At 41.0% G+C, this 25,501-nt stretch overlaps 1 protein-coding gene across 2 annotated transcripts in view; it reads left to right on the top strand.

Annotated features, from left to right (window-relative positions):
- Positions 1 to 25,501, top strand: part of denr (density-regulated protein) — a 52,835-nt gene that overhangs the window by 2,774 nt on the left and 24,560 nt on the right. For both annotated transcript variants that reach the window (XM_039771951.1, XM_039771952.1), the window contains exon 2: positions 16,525 to 16,644. In XM_039771951.1, the coding sequence (XP_039627885.1) occupies positions 16,536 to 16,644 (109 nt within the window). In that variant the 5' untranslated portion in view covers positions 16,525 to 16,535. The remainder of the gene's footprint in view (positions 1 to 16,524; positions 16,645 to 25,501) is intronic.

Genomic DNA, 25,501 nt, shown 5'->3' with positions numbered 1-25,501 from the left:
TCCCCTTAATTTCCACTGGTGAATTTGTGTTTAGATGCGTTCCAGTGTAATTATCCTGAAGGAATATCTAATGCTCTCCTGTCAAAAACTGGTAATAAAATAATTTAACAATGTTTGCTATCTCCTGCCCTACGTGTACCTGTGGCACCTTTCCTCTCTATTCAAGTGTGTCTGAACCTCTCTTGACCAGCGCTCACTCACTCAAGCAGTTCCTGTAAAGCCTGCTCCTCTGGCTCATTGTCATTGTTTTCAAGGCGCCTTTCTCACCTCCAGCTCGGTTTTATACTTGGCGTCTTTCAAGGAGCTTCTCTCCACATGCGTCTTTACTCCTCCTTCTGCGTCTCACACTTGCACTTCCTCTTTGTTTGCGTTGCCAAAGCCAAACTGACCAACCAGGTTGCTCTGAGGGACAGGACACACCTCAGTGTTTTATTGTATAATAGATGGTATAGACATCTAAACGCTGCAGGCCCCTTATAACCAGTTCTAGCTTTCCTCAGAATTTCAGACATGGCTCTATACATATGTACACAGTAGCCTGTCTGGTTGTGAAAAATAAGTCGAGTCCTGGCACCCCATCTATGGTTGTCCCTAAAGCTGCTGTGATATGCCATGCATCTCCCATACCTCAAAACTGAATAAAATAGATTGTGTGCTCCATTATATGCTTTGACATTTGTGAAACTGCCACAGTTTTCTTGTTGTTATTGTTTCTGTTTTCCATGCTTTTAGGAAGCTCATCCCAAGATGTAAGTGGTCATGGGGTCATCTGCTTTCAGCAGAAGTAAAATTGTGTTAAACAGGAAGCAGCATGTGTTAGAATTTCAGACGGTCTGTGTACCATCTGACTGAAACAAAATAGCAATAACAAAGTTAAATGCTCAGTCTGGTGATGAACAGGTCTAAGTTGTGACGCAGACTTGTTTTGGTTTTTTTCTTTGCCTTTCCAAGCTCTGTGATGCTGTTTTATGTGAAAGGTCAGGGAACATGCACTGGTACACAGGTACACTGCATTAGCCAAACCCCCACCACCACACAAAAGAAACGGCTCGGGATTCCGGTGGGCAACTCCTCAGCCAGACACGCGGCCCAGTCCCACCCCTCGGAAATGACCACCTATCTGAAGCAGCCAGGTGTTTGGTGGGCATCCCCTTGGCCTGGTCCAGCTGTTCAGGTCCTCAGCAATGAGAATCCTGTGAACTGGATCACCCTCATGGCCATAGTGCTGTAACTGACGCTCCCTCACAATGCAGGTAATGTGCCTCATTTGGGACTCCGTGAGCATCCGCTCGGTACTCAAGGATTCTCCAAAGAGACACAGTACCGAAGGAGTCCAGTCTTCATCTCAGGTCACTAAATAGCATTCCTGTCTTGCAACCATAGAGCAAGACAGGAAGCACCAGGGCTCTAAAGAATTGAACCTTCGTCCTTCTGCAGAAATATCAAGAGCACCACACACTCCTTTTCAATGTCCACATGAAAACCATCCAATGCTGTCCCAATCCATCTACTGACTTCACAGGAAGAGTCAACAGAGACATGAATGTCGCTGCCGAAGTAAGGAAACCTCTTGACGAGGTTGTCACTCCCTCCGCAGACACACACGCTGCTGATGTGCCGTGTCCAAGAGGACATTTAAGTGAATGGTGTTGCATGTAATAAATGTCTGGTCAAATGAGTAGCTCTCATGCAATCCCAGCAAGGCTTCTAGAATAGGCATTGGCACCCCATGACTCTGAACTGGGGAAGTGGGTTAGGAAATGGATAGATGGATGGCAGAAATATGCATTGGAGTGCTGTCGTTTATATGAGACTGTGAGAACTAAAGGCGGCCAGGAACTCAAATGATTTCCCCCTGCTGATGGTGAAGCTGATGTAGAAGTAGAGGCGGTTATGGATGCTGATAAAAGGTGTTAACTTCAAAGTTAAAAAACGTTGTTTACATACACCTGTGTAACTGATACTTTTTTTTAAATATACAATTTTGATTATTTTTTTTTTTTTTTTAAATATTGATTTGGTAGCATGGATGTCAGGGAACTGAGCAAACAGAAGACATTTGCCATTTGGCCTATCGGACTTGTTTGTTTAGCTAATAACTATGCTGTCCCAATATCTCATCCAGATAGGTCTTGAAGGTTGTTAAGGTTCCTGCTTTGACTCCATTTCTTGTTACACGTACTGTATAAAAGGTATTTGGCAAACTCTAGTTGACAAGCTACCGTCTAAAAACTGGTGAAAAGACAAACCATTGTAGAAATCGGTATTGTAAATATAAGCATTTCGTTACCTGGTGTCTTTGCATTGTCATTGTGGTTTAGAATGAGTGCTCATCTTTTTACGGTTTGAATGCTAAGAGGCATTTTGTGTCATCGGTTTGGTACAGGAGTTAGTCCTGCCAGCTTGATACACTTAAAAGTGCTGCCATTTTACTGGGCGATGTGGTTCTTCATTGCTTTTTAAAGAACCAGTTTATTCAGGGAAGAATTCTTTGTGTATGAAACTTGTCTTCTGGGCTTTGAAAAGATATGCACAAAATAATTTTGTAGTAGGCTACCTAACAGAATACCAACAGACTAAGAAATTCTGAATCCCGCTTGAGTGAGTGTAGGCAGCGAGAGTCTTTATAAAATGAGGGGCTCACTGGGATTTCACAACTCTGTTCTCATCTATTCATGGAGTGTGTCTTTAATCCAGTTAAGTTGCATACAGCTTTGCAGTTTTATATTTCAGGAAAAATGGCAATGCAAACAGATCCATCTGGAACCCAATTAATCCAGCTTGGTGTTACGGAGACTTTAAAACAATAGTAGGTGGTCCAGTGCTGGAATGGCACCCCTTTCAGGATGGTGTACTGCCCCTCCTTATGCTGTGGCACTGCGTAGCCTTCATTTGAATACAGCAGATTTAAGAATTTGTTAATAATAGGCTGCAGTGCAACTAGCGTTGATTTTCAAAGTGTTGCAAGTTATATATATGGCCTTGGCAACATATACTAAAGCAGTTTCAGTGCATCATTGTGTGTTTGCACCTTACATTCAGCCTCAATTTTGTAACAGAGGTGCAAAAAAGATGTCGTGTCCAGCTTAACGTGCCCCGTGACAGAGAGTTACGTCTCCTAACCCTATTTTAAAGTGAATCGTACACTTCGGTACACTGGTAATGTGAAGGACACATTTGTTGGATCTTCAAAAAGTTTAAAATATTTGTGACAGCCTGTGTGTGCAGCAGGGCCCTCCACATTCATCACCCCACCGCTTTCACTGCTCCCATTATGAACCTGCAGCACAGTTTGTGCTGCTGTGCAGCAGATGGCAGTGTTTGCATATTTCATTTCCAGCTTGTGCCTTCTTTCTTGCTCAGCTTTTTCTTTGCCCTTCAGAATGTGATAAACCAACAATACGTTTTGTGTATTTGGTTGACGCCTTGTAATGAAGGACGTGAACAAGTCAAAAGCTATCATGCAGCATGAGAAGAGCTCCAGAATGGCCAGTAACACCTGTTAGAAATGCAAACAGAAATCCTTTAATAATGTGTGTAAGGCTTCATGCATAGGTAACCTCATCTTAATGCACTGGAAAGCTCTCATGTGCTAATCCATTTTAAATTTTGCCTTGTTTTGCATGTCTTTTTTTGTCACAGTCAGTCATGTGTTTCTTTAGTTCCTTTTACTTTCTTGTGAAAGTCCCTTAACATGCGGGCTTGATATTTTCTCCCACTGTTCAAAGACTGCCCTGTTAGGGTGACTGATGACTGTTAATTGGCCCACCATGGATTAGCATGCCCTGCGGCCTTGAATTTGTAAATTTTTATAACACTGTTCATAGTAATATACTACAAAACACAAGACGGGCACAAGTGTTCCATACCTTGGGACTGTTGCTGTTGGGTAGGCCGAAGCTCTTCATCCCTAGCTAGAAAGAAGAAAAAAAAAATATAGATACATCAATGGTTGTTGAACATTCCAGAGATGGTGTCTGTCTAGTCCATCAAGACTTCACACAAGGATTGCACATTAAGTTGCTACTCCACAGTAAGAAATGAGTAGTGTCATTGCCATGTCATTTTCTAACCCACTTAATCCAGACCATGGTCATGGTGGGTGCTGCAGCTTATCCCAGCTAGCATAGGGGGCAAGGTTGGAACAAACCCTGGACAGGACAACAATGCAGGGCAAACACCACACACACTCACGCAAGGGCCAATTTCGTGTCCCCAATTCACCTAACCTGCATGTCTCTGGACAGTGGGAGGAAGCCCACATAGACCCAAGACGTGAACCATTGTCTCCTTACTGCGAGGCAGCAGCACTACCAACGAGCCACCATACCACCCTGGAGTGTATTGTACTTTAATTTATTTAACTGTATTTGATACTCTGCCATGGACGTCTGAATGTTTTATAGATAACTGGTTAGTACACTTTGTGTTTTCTTCTTTAGAATGCACAATGCAAACAGCAGCACAGCCCCTGAGCCACTGTCATCGATAACTGCTGTGTAAACTGCAATTCCGCAGTGAGACGTTAGTAAATGTTATCAGTGACTGTTTTTTGTTTATCCAAATTGTGTCTGAGCAGAAGCCACAGGAATTGTGGTCAGTTATTGGTGTCTCAATGGCTTTAGTGTGCTGACATGATTTTGGCATCAAACTACAAGAAAAGGAGGTTAAATACATTCCAGAATATCCCCATCATCCTTTAGAACATTAAAAAATTGTGACCAGAACAGGCCATGCAGCCCAACAAGCGCATCCTGTTCACCCAGATTGTCCAAAATAACATAAAGGAACGTCCTTAAAGTCCTAGTGTCCACCACACTACCTGGCAGTTTACTTTCTAACATCTGTACAATGTCTGCCTTTATTTTTCTGGTAGTTATAACATTCTGTCCATCAATCCATGTGCTCTGTTTATCCCATTTCAACGGAGCTGATGGCATCCGGAACAAAATAGGATGCCAGCCCACAGCATTTAATTATATAACAGAAATAAAAGTAGCTTAATTGGCTTTACAACAGTTAAAGTGAGTTTAAAAAAGAAAGTAAATAAGTACAATTTTTGTAGGTCCACTTTTCATTTCAGCCTAATTTAGAGTGTGGGATAAAAAACTTGGATGTGAGGGTCAGTAGGCTTTGCACCCTTGGAAACCAAGTTAACCGAAGTATTCTTTAACATTTCAGTAATTATTTTCCACTCTGATGCTGATCTTTCGGATCATAAAATAGGTCATTACAATAGCAATTGACGAGAAGAATTAATAATTAATTAAAGAATTACACTATTTGAGGGTTTGTCTAGAGTGCCCCTTTATCTTGCACAATTTCATTCAAAAACTAATCAGCACATCGTCATCTCATAACAGGCTTAAGTTTCGAGTTTGGTATTTTTCCATCCAGCTGTTTTAGCTCTAGGCCATCCTCAAGAAACTGTGACACACAGACACACACACATAGCCATCATCAAGATCGAAAACCAGAGCTGGAAATCTTTGACAAATCCAAAGCTTTTGCTTCTCCACTACTGATGAGGTTACAGGTTACAAAGCAAAAAAGAACAGAAAAGTGAAATGATGCAAGGAGAACAGGCAGACTCTACACAGACAGTGACCACTCTGGCCTTTGAACCCTAATATCTTAATACAGGCGATGGCAGTGCTAGAGACCACCTTACTAACTGTTGTCAAGCCCCTTAAGAAGGTGCTGACATCACAGGTGCTATGTAAAATATGGATTAAACTATCATGACTACTTAGATTTGTGCGCCTAATTAATTAAATTACTTGTACGGAGTCTTGTTTGGAAAGACCTCGGTACTGGTACCAAAACGGTTCCGAAGCAAATAATAGGTGACACCAAACCTCCCCAGCACTCGTCTTACTCCTGCCTCCCGGGGGCACAGTACCACACAACGCTTCCCTCTTGATTTCATGAAGCGTGCAATAGTTGTAGCATGGCGAGTTTGCTCCCTGTGAAGTGCCAATCGAGTCCAAGCCTGTATTTTCACTTTGTGAAGTATACTAAACGGACATGTTTTGACATCTTTAAGAGGAAAGCTGTCATTTACTTCCAATGCTGAAAATCCCATACTGTTTTCAAACGTGGGTTTTTTCTGTACTTTTCCAGTACCGACATACTGCTCGACCGTACATTACCCTTCTGACATGGTTCTACTGCAGGGTCTGTGCTACACTTGGGAGCCACCCTGGTGGAAACTTTAGGATATGTCCAAACCAGCTCTTCTCAATCTGGAGGAGCACCAACTCTACTCTGAGGCTCTCCACCCCACGAAGAAACCTCATTTCTGATGCTTGTATTTGTGATCTCATTCTTTTTATTATTACCCACATCAAGACCAGAGGTGAGGACAGGTATGGCAAGCCGAGATTTGTGCCTTTATACTTGGCTCCCGCTTCAAGAGCATGGACCAGCACAGCACCTGCAGGACAGCTGCTTGTTCCAAATATACACAACAAGCACAGACTGGGTTATTATACTCCCATGCACCCTTCAACAACCACACCTGGGAGAAAAGCAGCTGACCAGAGGGTGTGTTCTAACTACAAGGGGATCACACTCCTCAGCCTCCCAGATATGGCATATGCCAGGGTGCTGAAGGGAAGAATCCATCCGATGGTTGAGACAAAGATACAAGAGGATCACTGGATTTTGTCTAAGGGTAGTCATTGCGACCTCAATGGGACCATGAGATCAATTTGTTACTCCACATGTGTCACATTGTATGTACGCACTGAATTTTATTCCGTGATTTATCTTTATTAAAATTAATTGTACTGTGTGTGGACAGCATTTCACCAGGAAAGGTGCCCTGTAAAGTATGCCTTGTTGTTTAGTTTCTCGTCTGTCTCCTTCTCTATGACAACTTTTCTTTATTTCCTCTAGTCAGGGCATCTAGTAGCCTGCATATTCTGATTCACCATGTCTGGAAAGCTGGAGTCCCTTGCTTCACTCAACATTCTGGGGATTCTGCACACCTGGTGCGGGCGGGGGCTGGCATTTATGGCACAAGTTTCCAAATGTACCTGACACTTGAGCCAAGCTGTTTCCGCCTTGTATGCTTTTGTTGACCCTGAGAGGAGGGTGATTTTCATAATGGGATACCCACTGAGGGTGCTCAGAGATGCATGTAATCACCTGTTCTTAAACGCAGGAAGAGCTTAATGCAGCCTTGGCAGCTCTGTTTGTTTAGGGAAACCACACTGTGCCTGTGGTCTGTGGCATGTGAGCAGTCCCTTTAATGGACCAATTTAAGCTGTGACTCACACTTCATTCCTCAGTCAAAGTGCTGAGGCATGTAAAAGAAGCTAGTGGAGTCCAGCTGTAACTCGGAGCAAAAGTGTAAGATAAGACTGCCATTTGAAAACATTTTCACCAAATAGAGAAAGCAAGGAAAGGCCTTATGGCAGCAAAGTGAGGGTGGAGGGCTTAAAGTGATGCCATGCACAAAGAAATATGAAGTGAGCTGTGGAACTCAAAGGCAATAGAATAGCTGGAATCCAAGCTTCAACATACCACAATACACATTTGACAAATAACAGGCGACCATTCAATCGTTTAACTTGGTTTGTTTAGCTGATAAGCCTATTTTATTGTACTATGTAGTGTCTGACAGAGACCCCCGTCTACATCGTGTCTCGCAGCGGACATGTGCAATGGTTGTCCTGCTGCTGTCCTCATTTATATGTTACGGCCAAAACCCGAATATTCGGCCAGTTCCCGAATTGTCCAGCCATTTTGCATTTTGGCCGTGAGGTGTGGCCAAAGTCCGAATTACTAGAAATGACCTGCGTATATACTACTTTGGCCAGCCGTTTCGTGAAGTGGTGAGAACTCCCTGGCCAAAATCTGATACACTTATGTAAGACTGTCCGCTGAAGGTGCGAAGATGCTTAACAACTTTCAGATGCAGATTCAGAAGTGAGTTTTCCATTCTGCACGAGAAACTGTTCAAGGCAGATCTTGTTCAGAAAGTGGATGCCACTTGAGACGGCCTTCCCCTCGCCCAAACACTAACTTTCAGGTCAATAAAATAGGCCCCTGATTTTAAATAATTATTTTGGGGCTAAAATATAACAGAAATGTTAAACCTACTTATATACTGAAGCTTAATTATTGTGAAACAACCAAGTGGTGTCCGCCTTTTGAACAAGAGCCGCCAAAGATACACTTGCACTACTAAATGCGCAACAAATCGCTGCTCATGCCTTTTTTCTTCTGAGTTTGGCCGATCACCCCGTGCCGTTTTCGCAAACTGGCTGGCCAAATCCCGAAATTGAGAAAAAGATTGGACATTGCCCATTTCCCGATTTGGCCATAACATATATTTAGTAAGTTTACGTCATTGCCATTTGCAGAAATGTAGTCAAGTTTTGTGGCATGTACTGAGGATAGTGAAATTCTGACTACAGTGATCCCTTGCTATATCACGCTTCAACTTTTCCGGCATCACTCCATCGCGGATTTTATATGTAACCATATCTAAATATATATCTCTGATTTTTTTGCTGGCTTGTGGATTTCTGTGGACAATGGGTCTTTTAATTTATGGTACATACTTCCTCAGTTGGTTTGCCCAGTTGATTTCATACGAGGGACGCTATTGGGAGATGGCTGAGAAGCTACCCAATCAGAGGAAGTATTACGTATTAAATAAAACTTCCTCAATGATATACGATATGCTACCTGTGCGGTGCTTTGCATACTTAAAAGCCCGAACAGCACGTATTGATTTTTGATTGTTTGCTTTTCTCTGTCTCTCTCACTCTCTCTGACATTCTCTGCTCCTGACGGAGGGTGTATGAGCAGAGGGGCTGTTCGCACACTGGCCTAGAGGATACGGATGCTCCTCTAAAAAATGCTGAAAGACTACCTTCACATTGCTGCCTTACTTGCAGCTGCCTTGTCACGGTGCTTCACATACTTAAAAGTCCGAACAGCACCTATTGATTTTTGATTGTTTGCTTTTCTTAGCGTGTGCTCTCTCTCTCTCTCTCTCTCTGACATTCTCTGATCCTGACACGCACTCCTTTGAAGAGGAAGAAATGTTTGCATTCTTTTAATTGTGAGATGGAACTGTCATCTGTCTTGTCGTGGAGCACAGTGTAAACTTTTGAAAAAGAGACAAATGTTTGTTTGCAGTGTTTTAAAGTCCCTGTCTCTACAACCTTCTGTGTTTCTGTGCAAATCTGTAACCCAAGTGTGACAATATGAAAATAACAATATAAACGTATGGTTTTTACTTTGTAGATTTTCACCTTTCGCGTTAGGTTCTGGAACGCAACCCCTGCGATCGAGGAGGGATCACTGTATTAGGATGTGGCACCATCCAAAATAAAATACGGAACTTAAATTTTATTTAATACAAACATAAATCTGCTTACCTGATGTACCTCTTTCCCCTGTTTCCACTTTCTGAAGGCCTGTGAAAAAAAAACACCAGTATAGTTAGGTAGTACCAACCTATTCCTGCATTTCACTTCCATGCATATATCAAGATTTTTCTGTGTGCAAGCTAGAAAGCTGACAACAAATGGAAAACGTTAACCTTGAACGGACCATTGTTCATCCTGCCACCCTGAATTCTGATAAACTGGCAAAGCCCAACATTCCTGGTGCAAACCAGGTGGTGGATTTCTAAAGTTTTGCCTCATGTCCATGACAGTAACTTAGGGGGTCTAAATTTAAAAGAAGTGGCTCCAATGGGTCTCCAAATTGCACTGCTTACTCTGTAGGAGATATTTCATGTATTGTCTGACTCCGTGAAAAGACACTGGTTATGACTGAGCACAGTATCAGATTGTCTTATGGAAGACATTTAAAAACTTTTGGAAGTGATACAAAGCTCCATCACCTCACCCAGATGCCTTTTAGTGGACTGGTGTAATTAATAAAGAGTAAACTCGTATTCCTCATTTGAGACATCTTTAACCACCAGGAGCTAATTGTTGTTGCTGTTTAAGACTCAAGATAATTAATGTTTGAAATCCAGCTTCTTTAGAAATGTCCAAATCAATTTATTTTTGTTAAAAGTAATAAACAAACAGTCGTGTGCTACTTCGTCTTTAATGTAATGATCTTTTCTTTTTTGTCTCTTTTTTATTTTATTAATTTAATTACAATCCATACATAGCAATCAAGTTTTTACAAAAAAAAGAATTAAGAACAGATCGATCCCCACCCCTGAGAGAGAGAGCAAGCCAAACGGTGTAAAATTTAAGGCTTGTAAACATACCTAAATTAATAAATTCTCTGTGCTTTATAAACTTATTTTAAAATATTACTGATTAGATCCTGCCATGTTTTGAAAAAAGTCTGTACAGATCCTCTAACTGAGTATTTGATTTTTCCAATTTTAAATAATATAACACATCAGTTTTCCACTGACTTAAAAGAGGAGAGTTTGGGTTCTTCCAGTTTATCAGAATAAGTCTGCGTGCCAAAAGTGTAGTGAATGCAATCACAATTTGTTTGTCTTTCTCCACTTTAAGCCCCTCTGGAAGAACCCCAAACACAGCTGTTAATGGGTTAGGAGGGATTGTGAGTCCAAGGCTGTCTGAGAGGTAATTAAAAATTTTTGTCCAGAATAATGTTAATTTGGTGCAGGCCCAGAACATGTGACCCAGTGAGGCTGGGGCTTGGTTGCAACGTTCGCAGGTTGGATCATGCCCTGGAAACATTTTGGAGAGTTTTAGTCGAGACAGATGTGCTCGATATATAATTTTGAGTTGTATAATTGTATGCTTTGAGCATATGGAGCTTGAGTGAATTCTCTGCATTGCTACTTTCCACTCCTTTTCTGATATATTAATTGAGAGGTCATTTTCCCAGTGTCCTCTTGGATCTTTGAAAGGAAGGGATTGTAAAAGGATTTTATATATTGTAGAGATGGAGTCTAACTCCTTGAAATTGAGCAATATTTTTCCAGCGTGGATGAGGGTGCAAGATGAGGAAAATCTGGAAGGTTCTGTTTAACAAAGTTCCTGATTTGAAGATAGTGAAAGAAATTTGTAGCTGGAATGTTAAATTTGGAATGTAATTGTTCATAGGATGCAAAGACGTTGTCTATATAAAGATCTCTAAGCAAGTTAATTCCAAATTTTTCCAGATATTAAAAACTGCATATGTTTGTGAGGTTGAAAGAGGTGGTTCTCTTGCAGGGTGCCACAGAAGAAGCTTCTCCGTCTTAAAATGCTTTCTACATTGGTTCCAGATTCTAAGTGAGTGGAGCACAATTGGGTTATTAGTGTATTGCCGATAGCGTGTGTTTATTGGAGCACAGAGCAAGGAATACAAAGAAGTACTGCAAGATTTTACTTCTATTGCGGTCCATGCCTGTATATGTTCTTCTATTTGTGTCCAGGTTCTTATCGCTGTATATTTGCTGCCCAGTAATAAAACTGGAAGTTAGGTAGAGCCATGCCCCCTTCTGCCTTTTGTCTTTGTAGGGTCGCTCTTTTGATGCGTGGATGTTTAGAATTCCAAATAAATGAGGTTATTGTTGAATCTAATTGCTTAAAGAATGATTTATTAATGTATATTGGTATGTTTTGAAATAAAAAGGAGCTTAGGAAGAATATTCATCTTAACAGTGTTAATTCTTCCAGCTAGTGTGAGATGAAGGGTTGACCATCTATGCAAGTCTTGTTTAATTTTTTCCATGCAGACGCTAAATTTTGTTGATAAAGAGCTTTATGTTTACTTGTGATGTTTACCCCTAGGTATTTAAACTGTTCTGCAATGATAAAAGGTAGGGTGTCTAATCTAATATTATATGCTTGAGAATTCACGGAAAGAGTACACTTTTATTCAGATTAATTCTGAGACCAGAGAGCTTTTGAAATTCTGTGAGTGCTGCTAAGACTGCAGGCACAGAATTTTCTGGGTCCGATATATACAGTACCATGTCATCTGCATATAATGAGATTTTCTGTTCCAGTCCTTCTCTGCTAATCCCCTTTATCTGATCAGTATTTCGACAATGTATTGCCAGTGGTTCAATGGCAATTGCAAACAGCAGTGGTGACAAAGGGCATCCTTGTCTTGTGCCACGCTCTAGTTTAAAGTAGTCTGAGCAAATGTTATTGATGCAAACTGAAGCTTCTGGGTTAGTATACAGTAATTTAATCCATGCACAAATGTTGGGCCAAACCCAAACTTCTCCAAAATAGTAAAAGGTATTTCCATTCAATCATGTCGAATGCTTTTTCTGCATCCAATGATAATAATATTTCTGGGGTGTTTGATTTAGTTGGTGAGTATATTACATTAAACAGGCGTCGAAGATTTGAAGATAAGTGTCGGCCCCTAATAAATCCAGTTTGGTCTTGTGATATTACGAGGGAGCACTTTCTCCATCCTTCTAGCTATGATTTTAGAGAGTATTTTAACGTCGTTATTCAGAAGTGAAATTGGTCTGTATGATGCACATTGTAATAAGTCCTTATTTTGTTTTGGAAAGACAGTGATTAGTGCTTGGCGAAAGGTTTGTGGAAGAGATTGGTTATCTCTGGCTTCTGTAAATGTTGCTAATAGGAGGGGAGCTAGCTGAGCGGAGAATTTCTTGTAAAACTCTGCAGGGTAGCCGTCAGGGCCTGCTGCTTTTCCACCTTGGAGTGACTTTATAGCATCCAGTAATTCTGATAATGACAGAGGTTTATCAAGTTCCTCCACACTAAAGCGTCAATTTGTGGTATCTGTAATGTATCCAGAAATGCATTAGATTGTATATTGTCTTCTTTAAACTCAGTAGTATATAGGGATTTATAGTAGTCTCTAAAGTGTACATTATATTTTTGTGTTCGATGATTTTATCTCCGTTAGTGTTAGTGATTACGAGATTGCGTTATGTACATCTTGCTTGTGAATTTGTTGCTAAAAGCTTATTAGCTTTCTCTCCATGTTCATAATAATGATGTCTGGATTTGTAAATTAGTTGTTCAGTTTCTTTAGTTGTCAAGAGGTTTAATTCTGAATGTAGAGCCTGCCTCCTCTTATGTAGAGTCTCGCTTGGTAGTCTGGCATGTTCTTCATCTATTTTAGTAATTTCGCTTTTATCTCTGCTACTTTCTTGCTTCGGATTTATTTCTGTGGGAAAGATATGAGATAATCTGTCCTCTTAAGAAGGCCTTAAGAGTTTCCCAGAGTATTCCTGCAGAGATCTCAGGGGATGTATTTGTCTCTAGAAAGAATTCAATTTGTTTGGATATAAATTCAGTACAATTCTCGTCAGCTAATAGAAGCGGATTGAGGCCATCTGCGGGGTGAGTGTATGGGGCTTAGTAATTTCAGCTCCAAGATCATAGGAGCATGGTCTGAAATAACAATAGCATCGTATTTACAAGATTTAATCTTAGGCAAGAAGTTATTATCTATAAAGAAGTAATCAATCCTTGAGTAGCAATGATGTACTGGTGAGTAGAAAGAATATGTTCTTGAATTTGGGTTTAAAACCTCCAGGGATCTGATAAGTTGTGATCAGTTATAAACTTTGTAATTATCTTTGCGGTGTTAGTTGCGTTCCCCTGTGGAGGAAGTCTTATCTAAAAGTGGATTTAAACACAATTAAAGTCCCCAGCCATTATAAGTTTATGAGTGTTCAGATTGGGAATGGATGCAAATAAATTTTGTATAAATTCCTTATCATCAACATTAGGTGCATAAACATTTATCAAAATCATTTTACAGTTAGATAAGTCTCCCATGACCATCACATATCTCCCTTCAGGATCCAATACTACATCTGATGCTACAAATGGTACTGTTCTATGTATGAGAATTCCCACCCCTCTAGTTTTCTTTGTAAAACTAGAATGGAACATTTGGCCAGTCCAGTCTTTTGCAGCGGAACTGATCCTTACTTAGTAAGTGGGTTTCCTGTAAAAATACTATTTTAGCATTTAGACCTGTTAGGTGAGAAAGTACTTTCTTTCTCTTTAATTCGTGATTCAGGCCTTTAACATTCCAGCTTACGAAGTTAACTGTCCCATCATGGAGACACTGATTCTGAGTTTTTGATGTCATTTTATAGTCTTAACTGGAAGTGAAATAGTTTAGGTCTTAATTTCCTATTCCCCAAGAGTTGTTGCCATGCAGCTTATTATTACGTTGATAGTTATAATTATAAAGATTGAGATGATAGATTAGGTATAGATCAAGCCTGCTCTCTTTCTCTTCCCCTTAACCCCCACCTCCCTTTTTGCCTCCCCAGGTGAGGCTAAAACCCACTTCATGCAGTCCCAGTCCTCTGACATACCCAGAGACAGAGCACGTCCAAAGCACATCAAGCCCCATGCAGTGGCGCTTTAGGGTTAAAAGACAGAGATATCTGTTACCAATATAGTCTTTAAAAGAGGAAAAAAAATTTTGCATTTTGCATATATATATATATATATATAGTCTTCAGCAATTTTAGTACATTAAGATGATACCCCCAGATAATAAACCCGGGTGATGGTGTTAAAGATGTGTCCAAAATAAGCATAACAAGTCTTTCTTTCGAACCCCCCTTCTTGCTGGCCATGTTTATATGTGCTTACATATACTGTAGCAGTCCCTCTCGAGTTAAATAAATACAGGATATCTCAGAATAATAAGCAAATAATATGAAAAATAGCACCACTGCTAGCGGAGCTCCACTTCAGACGTCCATCTCTCGCACCGGACGAGACCAACTCCTGTAATGATCTTTTTTGATGTAATTTGGAAACCTTTCGTATTTAATCTGAAGGACTCCAGGATTAAGAGATGGAGTGTTGACATGGGAAAACCTGTTCACCCATTTTAAGCCTTTCTTAATAATAATAATTCTTTATATTTATATAGTGCTGTTCTCGCCACTCAAAGTGTTCCAATGTGTGGGCAGCCAGTTCAGCCACCACTAATGTACAGCATCCACTTGGATGACACGATGGCAGACATTTTTGCGCCAGTACACTCACTACATATTAGTTGTTAGGTGCTGAAGTGGTAAGAGAGAGAGAGGCGTTTAGAGGGCCAGAATGACTAGGCCATGGTGGGCAATTTAGCCAGGACATTGAGATACACCTCACTCTTCACAAAGAATGCCCAAGGATCTTTAATGACCACGTAGAGTCAGAACCTCAGTTTTATGTCCTCTCCGAAGGACAGACTTAATCCTTAATTCAATTTTGGGTCATCTAGAGACCTGGAGACTCTTCAGAATAGACACACAGTGGGCACATTAGTAGACCCACCTGCTCGTTATTGTAAATATCCAGCCCCCATGTCAACTTGGTGCTCATGGTCAGCAGGTTTAGTTCTTTTTCAGTTGTGAATCACATCATCTAACTGACTTTGATTATGGCATAATTGTTGGTACCAGAAGTGTTTATTTTTAGCATCTCAGGCAAGTTCCCTGTTGGGATTTCCATGCAATATACTCTCTAGCATTTACAGACAATGGGGCAAGAAACATGAAACATTCATTGAACAAAACATGCTAGTGATAAAAGTGAGAGGAAAATACCTGAACTTGAGCTGTAACAAAGAACACAGACCATCCAATAACATTACAACAGTGGTGTGCACAAAAGGCATCCTCCAAGTGCACAATGAGCCAGGCCTTTGAAGTGCATTGTCTACATTACCACACCAGGTTCTCCTGTTGGCTAAGAACAAGAAGATGAGGCTACAGAGCACACGTAATCACCAAAACCAAATGTGTGAAGACTGAAAAGATGTTGCCAGCTCAATTTCTGCAACAGTTTGCAGATAGTAGGAACAGAATTTGGCCTAAAGAGCAGATCCACTCTGCCTTGTGTTGATGATGCAGACCAGTGGTGGCAGTGTAATGGCGTGGGGAGTGTTTACTTTGTACAACCAGCTGGGTGTTAATTAAATGTCACTCTGAAGCTAAGCTACTGACCCCATGCATCCATTTACGCTCATTTTGTAATGGATGCTTAAGCAGGATACCGCACCTTACACTTCATCTCAAGATGGTTCTATAAACATGACTGTGACTTCACTTTACTTCAGTGGCTCACAAAGTCTACAGATCTCAATCCAGTGGTGCCTTTTTGGGTTGATGTGGAAGGGGAGGTTCATAGCATGAAAAATCAGCATGGACTTAAATCCTAAAGGGTTGTTCCCAGGACCCTGTGGAAAGTGTGTCTTACAGAACGTAGGGTGTTGTGGAGGTGAAAGGGGTCCTAAAGCAGATGAGTGGATCTACAGAAAGTGGCCACTGTGTGGATATTTGGCTGTAACTGATATTTGTAGCATTAGATAATATTTAGAACAAGCATTTGATCTTAATAAAACAAGTTTATGGGTTATCACCCTGTGATCCAGAGTTGTATAAGTAGATTGAAATGGCCAGATGGTTATTCAAATGTATAAGATTGTGATTCAGGTTGAAAAATGTGTTGAATGTTGAAAATGAATGACACATAGGTGACAGTACATTTAAAAGTAACAATAAAATGCCTTATTGAAGTGACTGGCACAGTGTTGCTAATCATTCTCTTGCTTTTTCAATTTGTTTAGAGGGAATTGGCATGGCTACTACTGAAAATACAGAATCGGGTTCACCGGAGAACAGAGTGGATCGCAAAGCACCAGTCAATTTGGATGCAAAGTACCCCCTGAGAGTGCTCTACTGTGGAAGTAGGTTCTTTTTACATTGGTCCTGTTTGAGAAATCGGTTTCTTTTTCAAAAAGGGAAATGGAGGAACTAATTGGGGAACATTAAAATAATTCTGGGTGAAAACAGACCATTAGATCCAAAAAGCTCATCCATCCTGTTAACTCAGATTGCCCAGCTGAGAGCTGAAGGACCCTGAACTCCTGCTCTCCGCCACACTACACGGTAGTTTATTTCATGTGTCTACTGTTCTTTGTTTGAACAAAAACTTTCCTCTTTGTTCTTAAATAACTGCCCCCATGTTATTTACATGTTGTTTACTTTACAATAACCATTAGGCTGTACTGTACTAATTTCTTCCATATTTTTAAACCTACCCCCTCTTAATCTGTCTTCATAGCTCAGACCCCCTAGTCCCCAAATCCACCTAGCTGCTTTCCGGTGGACTTTTCTTTGTAATATGAAGGCCAAAACTGCACACAATACTCCAGATCAGGCCTCACTGGTGTGTTATAAAACTTAAGCATAACTTCCCTTGATTTGTACTCCACAGGTTTTACTATATCACCTAATATCCTATAGGTTTCTTGATTTCTGCTGTACAATTCCTGGATCTCAAGTTTTGGACCTTCCATTGTGTATTACATTCTGACATTTTACTTCCTACATGTAATACTTTACATTTACTTAAATTTCTTGATCCACAAATCTGCCCAAACCTGTATGTTATCCAAGGCCCTCTGTAATGGTTTAACTCATTCTGCATGATCTGTCCATCCACAGATGTTAGTGGATGCAATCCCACCTTACCACCCATTCTCTGTTTTTAAAATCATACAAGTGAAGGAAGGAATCTTTATTTAACTTGGGGAGTGTTTGGTGAGGCACATGAAATTCATGATAGAGCTGTTTTCAGATCTTTCCAACCGTAATAAAAGTTCCAAATACTCCATGATTGTGCTTCACAGCCCAATTTAATTCTACTGATAACATTTTCCAAATTGTCCACCAATGATCTGCTCAGCTGCACAGTTGTAAAAACGACCACAAGCATTTGTTTGCTGGTAACACGTAAGTCAGAGCTGATTGCCATTATGCACTGTGCAATTACATTAGTTAAAGCCATTGTTAGAAGTATTTTTTCTTTTTTCTTATGATTGGTCTATATTTAGAATAGTTTTATTTAAAAACAGAAAGCATGTTTACTTTTGGCACTTGATAACACTGCATTACAAAAGGAATTTTATACCTTCTGATCAGATGCATTTCTTTAGAATAGAAGCTTAACAGGAATGAGTGTGCAGTGTACTCCGAGCTAGTCTGCTAATCCTGCAGAGCTTTGCCCTACTTTTGATTTGGTTTAAAAAGAATCCGCAAGCTTTATAATCTCTAACTCCTGAGCCTATCCTGTCAGACAAGTGCAGAAGGAAGATAATGACAACACTGGCCAGTCCATCGTAGGGCCCACTCACTTGTATTCACTTCAGGCCAATTTGGAGTCACCAGTTAACCAAGCAGGCATATCTTTAAGGATGTAGGAGAAAAACCAGAGCACCCTGAAACAAACCCTCGCAGGCAGGGGGAGAACATGCATACTCCACATCCACTCCACTCGACTTCACGAGGCAGCAGCGAGAAGCAGAAACTCAATAAATACTAATAATAAATTAGGACTTCAATACATGTAAAGTGTGCAGTTGGGGTAAGGAAAAGCACTGGAACCTGATCTCAAAGCTTGTGCTGTCAATTTCTAAAATCCAAGCCCCTACCACACTCTTGATTAAAAGAAATAAGAGTTGCTTAGCCTAAAATTAACCAAAAGTCAGCTGATATGTTGTTGATAATTAACTTGTCATGTTGTGAACACTTTGTCAGATGATGAATAAAAAACACCTTCCTGCTTGGATGCAGGACTTTAAACTGCAAGAATTCATTCAAAGTACGTGAACATGAAGTATAAACATTGCTGTGAAAATTAACTGCTAAGCTGCCTGACTACAGAAGTAAATACAGTACCTTTTTTCTGAACAGAGAGCTATGTTACATTTTTTTTTTTGTGTAGGATTTTATTTTAACTTCCTGCACAGTAAGTGATAAGCACAGTTTTCGGTCAGTGCATTAGAATAAAAAAAGAAGAAAATTCAGTAAGCGCATTTCCACTTTTACCGTAAGGCAAAAACATCAGAAAAGAAACTTAAGTAATTGGCAGTGTTGTAATAATAATTGCATAAAAATCAAATTGAATACATGTTGATGACCACACATTTTAGGTGGCAAAGTAATAATTATTTTTTAGGGTTGTGTTCCTCCAGTGTAAGCTCAGATTTTCCCCTTCCATACAGTGTTAATTTAAAACTCCTAGTGTCCACTCTTTAGATTCACTGTACATGCATTTTTTTAGCCATTCTGTGTGGTGCTGGTGTTGGATGTTTAATTTGGGAGCTGCAAGAGGCAGGGCAGTGCAGCGTCCACCATTTCAATTTTGACGGTTTTATTTTTAAATGTCGGTCAACACTAATTCTCAAGGTAGGAAGCAGTATGATACATAATAACTGAAAAGGCTAAGTCAGTGGCCCCCTTAGCACTTGTTAACTTTGAGCCACATGAGGCACAATGACAGCATACTAAATGATAGAAAAAAAGAGAAGGAAATCCAGTGTGTTTTTGCTTAGTCACTCGATTGCAAAGCTAATTCCAAAATGAGAATGAAACAATCTGAAGTTCAGCATGAATTATTAGGGCACAGTGTAGTGTGACATTGCAGTGGTTAGCGCAGCTGCCTCACAGGTCCAGCGTTCTGGACTTGAATCTGGAAGCTGGCCATCTTAAGTCTGCACATTTGGTTTTTCTGATTTTAGATTAGCCAAATTAGAGTTTTTAATGACGTAATAAGCACATCTCTGGAGTGTGGAAAGGAGCCAACATACTTGGAAAAAGACAACACAGGTATGGAGGAACATTCAGACACTGAGAAGGCAGTGTCTAGATTATAAATAGCATCCTTTCTACTGGAGCTGTGAGGTACCAACTCTTTTCTTCCTGTACTACCAACCACAATAATAATATCTAGAATGGACTCTGTGTTTCTCATCAGCTTCTGAGAGGACAGAACCAACTATACATCTACAGGTGCCGGTCATAAAATTAGAATATCATGACAAAGTTGATTTATTTCAGTAATTCCATTCAAAAAGTGAAACTTGTATATTAGATTCATTCACTACACACAGACTGATGTATTTCAAATGTTTATTTCTTTTCATTTTGATGATAATAACTAACAACTAATGAAAGTCCCAAATTCAGTATCTCGGAAAATTAGAATATTGTGAAAAGGTTCAATATTGAAGACACCTGCAAACTTTGCACAGGTAAACTTTAACATTATACAAAGTTATTGACTGTTATACCTGCCTCGTACTCTCCACCTTGAATTTTTTAAGTTGCACTGCATTTTTATCACTGTTTTATTAGTATTGTTTTTATCAGTATGCTGCTGCTGGAGTAGGTAAATTTCCCCTTGGGACTATCTGTCTATCTATCTATTGATCGTTGATACAATTTCAAAATGGTTAGGCAACATAATAAGCATGAACACAAGCTTTTATCAGGGAAGACACCCTATTACCTTCACACAAAGTTTTCTTACGGAGTGTCAAGTGATTGTGCAGTCCAGGAGAGGATTGAATTCCTGTAACTGGATAGACACAAAGTCAGAGTGGATTCACTGAAGGAATGGTGGAAGAAGGAATCAACAAGTTGAAAGCTGCTCCTTAAGCTATTAATAAAATGACTCGCTGAATGATGATTTATAACTCATGGCTGCAGAGTTCAGTTCTCTTCTCACTAACTACATGTGGAATGTGCATATTAGTTACCCACATGGCTTTCCTCCAGGTAATCCAGTGTCTTGCTGCATATCAAAGTCACTTGGTGACTATAAACTGGCCCTGCCTGAAGTGGTTGTGTGTGTGTGTGTGTGTGTGTGTGTGAATTTCTTTTCAGAGTTGTTTCCTTTCGGTATGAATGCTGCAAAGTTTGCCGTCACTTCATTAAATCCGGCAATGAAATAAAAGCAAATTCATCTAATAGATAGTATTCGTCAAATGTTTGCTTGTATACTTCCTAATTATGCAGAAATAAGATTGTTAAGCATTTCATTGAAAAAGCAAAAAGGGAAGGAAGCAAAAAACTGAACTGCTGAAATGTAAAAAAATAATAATAAATAAATAAGAAAAAAATTTTTTCCAGCTCCAACAATATTTGTACTCTCTCTGAGCAGTGCAGCAGATAAGTTAGGCTGGAAATTACTTAGGTTAATAAAATTGATGAGTTTGTTGGACTGATGGTCTGGTCTAATGAAAATTTCTACCAGGTGGCCTTTTATGCTGCTTCCAGGTAAAATCAATGGCATCACCCTCACGGCATATTCATTAGCTATTAGAAGCCTAGGAATGTTAATATCTCAGAGTGTTTGTTTTTCCAAATTACACTTATACCTGTTCTACCATACACCAAAGACATGCATTAGGCTGACTGGAAACATACGTTATCTTAGTATGTAGGAGTTGTGAAGGAAAATATTTTTCATGTATTTTGTTCTCTCTCTCTGTCTTATATATATATATATATATATATATATATATATATATATATATATATATATATATATATATATATATATATATATATATATAAAATAATATACATACAGTGGGTACGGAATTCAGAACCCCTTCAATTTTTCACTCTTTGTTATATTGCAGCCATTTGCTAAAATCATTTAAATTGATTTTTTTTCCTCATTAATGTACACACAGCACACCATATTGACAGACAAAAAACAGAATTTTTGAAATTGTTGCAGATTTATTAAAAAAGAAAAACTGAAATATCACATGGTCCTAAGTATTCAGACCCTTTACTCAGTATTTAGTAGAAGCACCCTTTTCAGCTAATACAGCCATGAGTCTTCTTGGGAAAGATGCAACAAGTTTTTCTCACCTGGATTTGGGTATCCTCTGCCATTCCTCCTTGCAGATCCTCTCCAGTTCTGTCAGGTTGGATGGTAAACGTTGGTGGACAGCCATTTTTAGGTCTCTCCAGAGATGCTCAATTGGGTTTAAGTCAGGGCTCTGGCTGGGCCATTCAAGAACAGTCACAGAGTTGTTGTGAAGCCACTCCTTCGTTATTTTAGCTGTGTGCTTAGGGTCATTGTCTTGTTGGAAGGTAAACCTTCGCCCAGTCTGAGGTCCTTAGCACTCTGGAGAAGGTTTTTGTCCAGGATATCCCTGTACTTGGCCGCATTCATCTTTCCCTCGATTGCAACCAGTCGTCCTGTCCCTGCAGCTGAAAAACACCCCACAGCATGATGCTGCCACCGCCATGCTTCACTGTGGGGACTGTATTGGACAAGTGATGAGCAGTGCCTGGTTGTCTCCACACATACCGCTTAGAATTAAGGCCATAAAGTTCTATCTTGGTCTCATCAGACCAGAGAATCTTATTTCTCACCATCTCAGAGTCCTTCAGGTGTCTTTTAGCAAACTCTATGTGGGCTGTCATGTGTCTTGCCTCTCCTCAGTGTGTGTTGTCTTTCTTACCTATGTCTATATAACCCTAGGAATCTGTTTGAGTTGCTATAAGTAGAACAGAGAGTCCATATATATATATATATATATGTATGTATGTGTATATATATATATATATATATATATATATATATATATATATATATATATATATATATATATATATATATATATATATATATGTGTGTATGTATGTATGTATGTATGTATGTATGTATGTGTGTATATATATATATATATATATATATATATATATATATATATATGTGTGTGTGTATGTATGTATGTATGTATGTGTATATATACATACATATATATATATATATATATATATATATATATATATATATATATATATATATGTATATATGTATGTATATATATATATATATATATATATATATATATATATATATATATATATATGTATGTGTTTATATATATATACATATTGTAATAAGTAGAGACTTGAGGCGTGAAAAGGTTTGGGGCAGCCACCCGTTTAATTCGGTTTCCTGGCTGCAAACGCACTTGAGACATCATAGTCAAGTTTACACAACAGAGTCCAAAACAGAACTGCCTGCCTAAGCAAGGCAGTGAGCTTTATAGCTCAGAGGGCGGAAATGATGTCGTCCTCTGGGCGGAACTGGAAGTGACATCACCCTTGGGGCGGAACCGAAGTGACCTCATTCTTGGGGCCGGACCGAGGTGGTGTGTCCTTCCTGGAAATGGCGGCTCCTGGTGGGATTTCCGGGTAAGACCTGCAGAGAACTCAGAAAGAGCGTCAGCGTACCCGCCCCTGGGCAGATGTATAAACAGTATTGTCTAAGCCCTTCAGCTGCTTCCCATGCACACGTGTGTGACAAGACTCCCCCCTCAGCCCAGACCCGTCGGGTCGGGCGACCTGCACCGAGAGGTCGTGGGCCGGGAGAGGGCATCGGCGTTGGCATGAAGGGACCCCTGTCGATGAGCGAGCGTATATTTGTACTGCTGCAGGTCAAGAAACCACCTGCGTGACCCGCGGATTGACTCCCTGTGAAGGGCCATCCACTTTAAAGGCGCATGATCCGTCACCAGAGTGAACCGCGACCCAAGAGGTAGTACCGCAGGTTCGTCACCGCCCATTTGATCGCCAGAGCCTCCTTCTCCACCGCCCGCGTACCTGGTCTCCCGGTCCAACAGTTTCCGGCTCAGGTACATAACGGGGTGTTCAACACCGTCGACGCTTTGGCTCAACACGGCTCCCAAGCCTGTGTCCGACGTCCGTCTGGAGGACAAAAGGAGAGAGAAGTTAGGGGAGATTAAGATAGGTGCTGAAGTCAGAGCCCTTTTAAGTCACTGAATGCAGCCCCGCTTTATCAGACCATACCACCGTATTAGGAGCTCTTTTCTTTGTCAAGTCGGTCAAGGCGCTCTCTCGGAGAAGCGAGGCACAAACCGGCGGTAGTACCCGCCAAACCGAGAAAGGATTGGACTTGCCGCTTGGTTTTGGACGGGCCAGGCCATTATGGCTTGCAACTTGGAACACTGTGGCCTCACAGTACCCGCCCACTAGGTAGCCCAAATATTTGGCTTCCTCAACCCCAGTAACATTTCTTGGGGTTGATGCGAGCCCGCCTCTCCCAATGTCCGTAATACTGCTGTGACCTGCTGTATGTGCTCCTTCCAGGTGCTGGAATAGATGACAACGTCATCCAGATAGGCAGCACAGAGCGAGTTATGGGGCGGAGCACTTTGTCCACCAGACGCTGAAAAGTCGCAGGCACCCCGTGTAACCCGAATGGAAGGACACGATACTGCCAGTGTCCGCTAGGAGTGCTAAACGCGGTTTTTTCCTTCGGACTCCGTTAAAGGAACCTGCCAGTACCCCTTTGTCATGTCAAGTGTAGTCAAGAATTTGGCTGGTCCCAGTCTCTCGAGGAGGTCGCCCACGCGAGGCATGGGATAAGCATCAAATCGGAAACTTGGTTGAGCCGGCGGAAGTCATTGCAAAACCTCCAACTGCCGTCAGGCTTAGCAATCAAGGCGATGGGGCTGGACCAGGGACTACTACTTTCCTCGATCACTCCTAGTGCCAGCATTCGCTTGATTTCCAGTTCCACTTCTACTTTCTTTGCCTCCGGGAGTCTGTAGGGTCGCTCACGGACGATCACCCCCGGGTCAGTCAATATGTCGTGCGCAATCAGAGAGGTCCGACCTGGCTGTTCACTTACCACCTCTGGGACCGGCGGATAGCTGCTTGAGCTCCTGTCTCTGTCTGGGAGATAGCTGTTCGCGAAATTAAGGGCACTTACTTTCCAAGAGAGAGCAGGGCTGTCGGAGGAGGGATCGGGATCCCTCTCCTTCCACGGTTTCAGCAGGTTTACATGATATATTCGCTCAGCTGGTCGGCGATTGGGCTGTTTCACCAAATAGTCGACCAATCCCTTCCTCTCCTTAATTTCAGTAGGGGCCTAGCCAATGCGAGCAGTTTAGAGTGTGAAGTAGGAACCAATACCATGACGCGATCCCCCGGTTGGAACTCCCGGAGAGTCGTGCCACGGTCATACAGGCGGGCCTGTGCTGATTGTGCCTCCTCGATATGACTTTTTAGTATAGGTCTTATTACATCAAATCTATCGCGCAATTGGGCGATATACTCCAAAATGTTAGTGGAGGGCTGTGCCTCCCCTTCCCAGCCCTCTTTTAAAATATCTAATAAGCCCCGGGGCTGTCTTCCGTATAGTAATTCAAAGGGAGAGAACCCGTAGAGGCTTGAGGGACTTCCCGGTAGGCAAAGAGGACAAGGGGGAGGAGTTGGTCCCAATTCCTCCCATCCTTGCTGACTACCTTACGTAGCATTTGCTTGAGAGTTTGATTGAACTCTCCACTAGCCCATCGGTTTGAGGATGATACACGAGGTTTTAAATGCTTTATTTTCAGTAACTTGGCAGTCTCCTTGAGCGTTTCCGAGGTGAAAGGCGTTCCTTGGTCCGTCAGGACTTCTCTAGGAATGCCCACCGTGAAAAGACTCCTACTAGTTCCGTGCAATATTTTTAGTGGTAGCCGGCGCAATGGAACGGCTTCAGGGAATCGGGTTGCATAATCCACGAGGACGAGTATATATTTATATCCTCGGCTGAGGGCTCCAGGGGTCCTACTATATCCACCCCAATCCTGTCAAAGGGAACGTCAATAAGGGGAAGGGGAATCAGAGGAGCACGGTCCTTCCTAGGAATTTGCCGCAGTTGACACTCCGGGCAGGAAATGCAAAAGCGGCGAACCTCCTCATTAATCCCCGGCCAAAAAA

This window comes from Polypterus senegalus, chromosome 12 (genome assembly GCF_016835505.1).
Source record: "Polypterus senegalus isolate Bchr_013 chromosome 12, ASM1683550v1, whole genome shotgun sequence".
In the NCBI taxonomy this organism is placed as follows: Eukaryota; Metazoa; Chordata; class Cladistia; order Polypteriformes; family Polypteridae; genus Polypterus; species Polypterus senegalus.
Note: the sequence above shows the minus strand (reverse complement) of the source record. Positions and strands in the feature narration are given on the sequence as shown.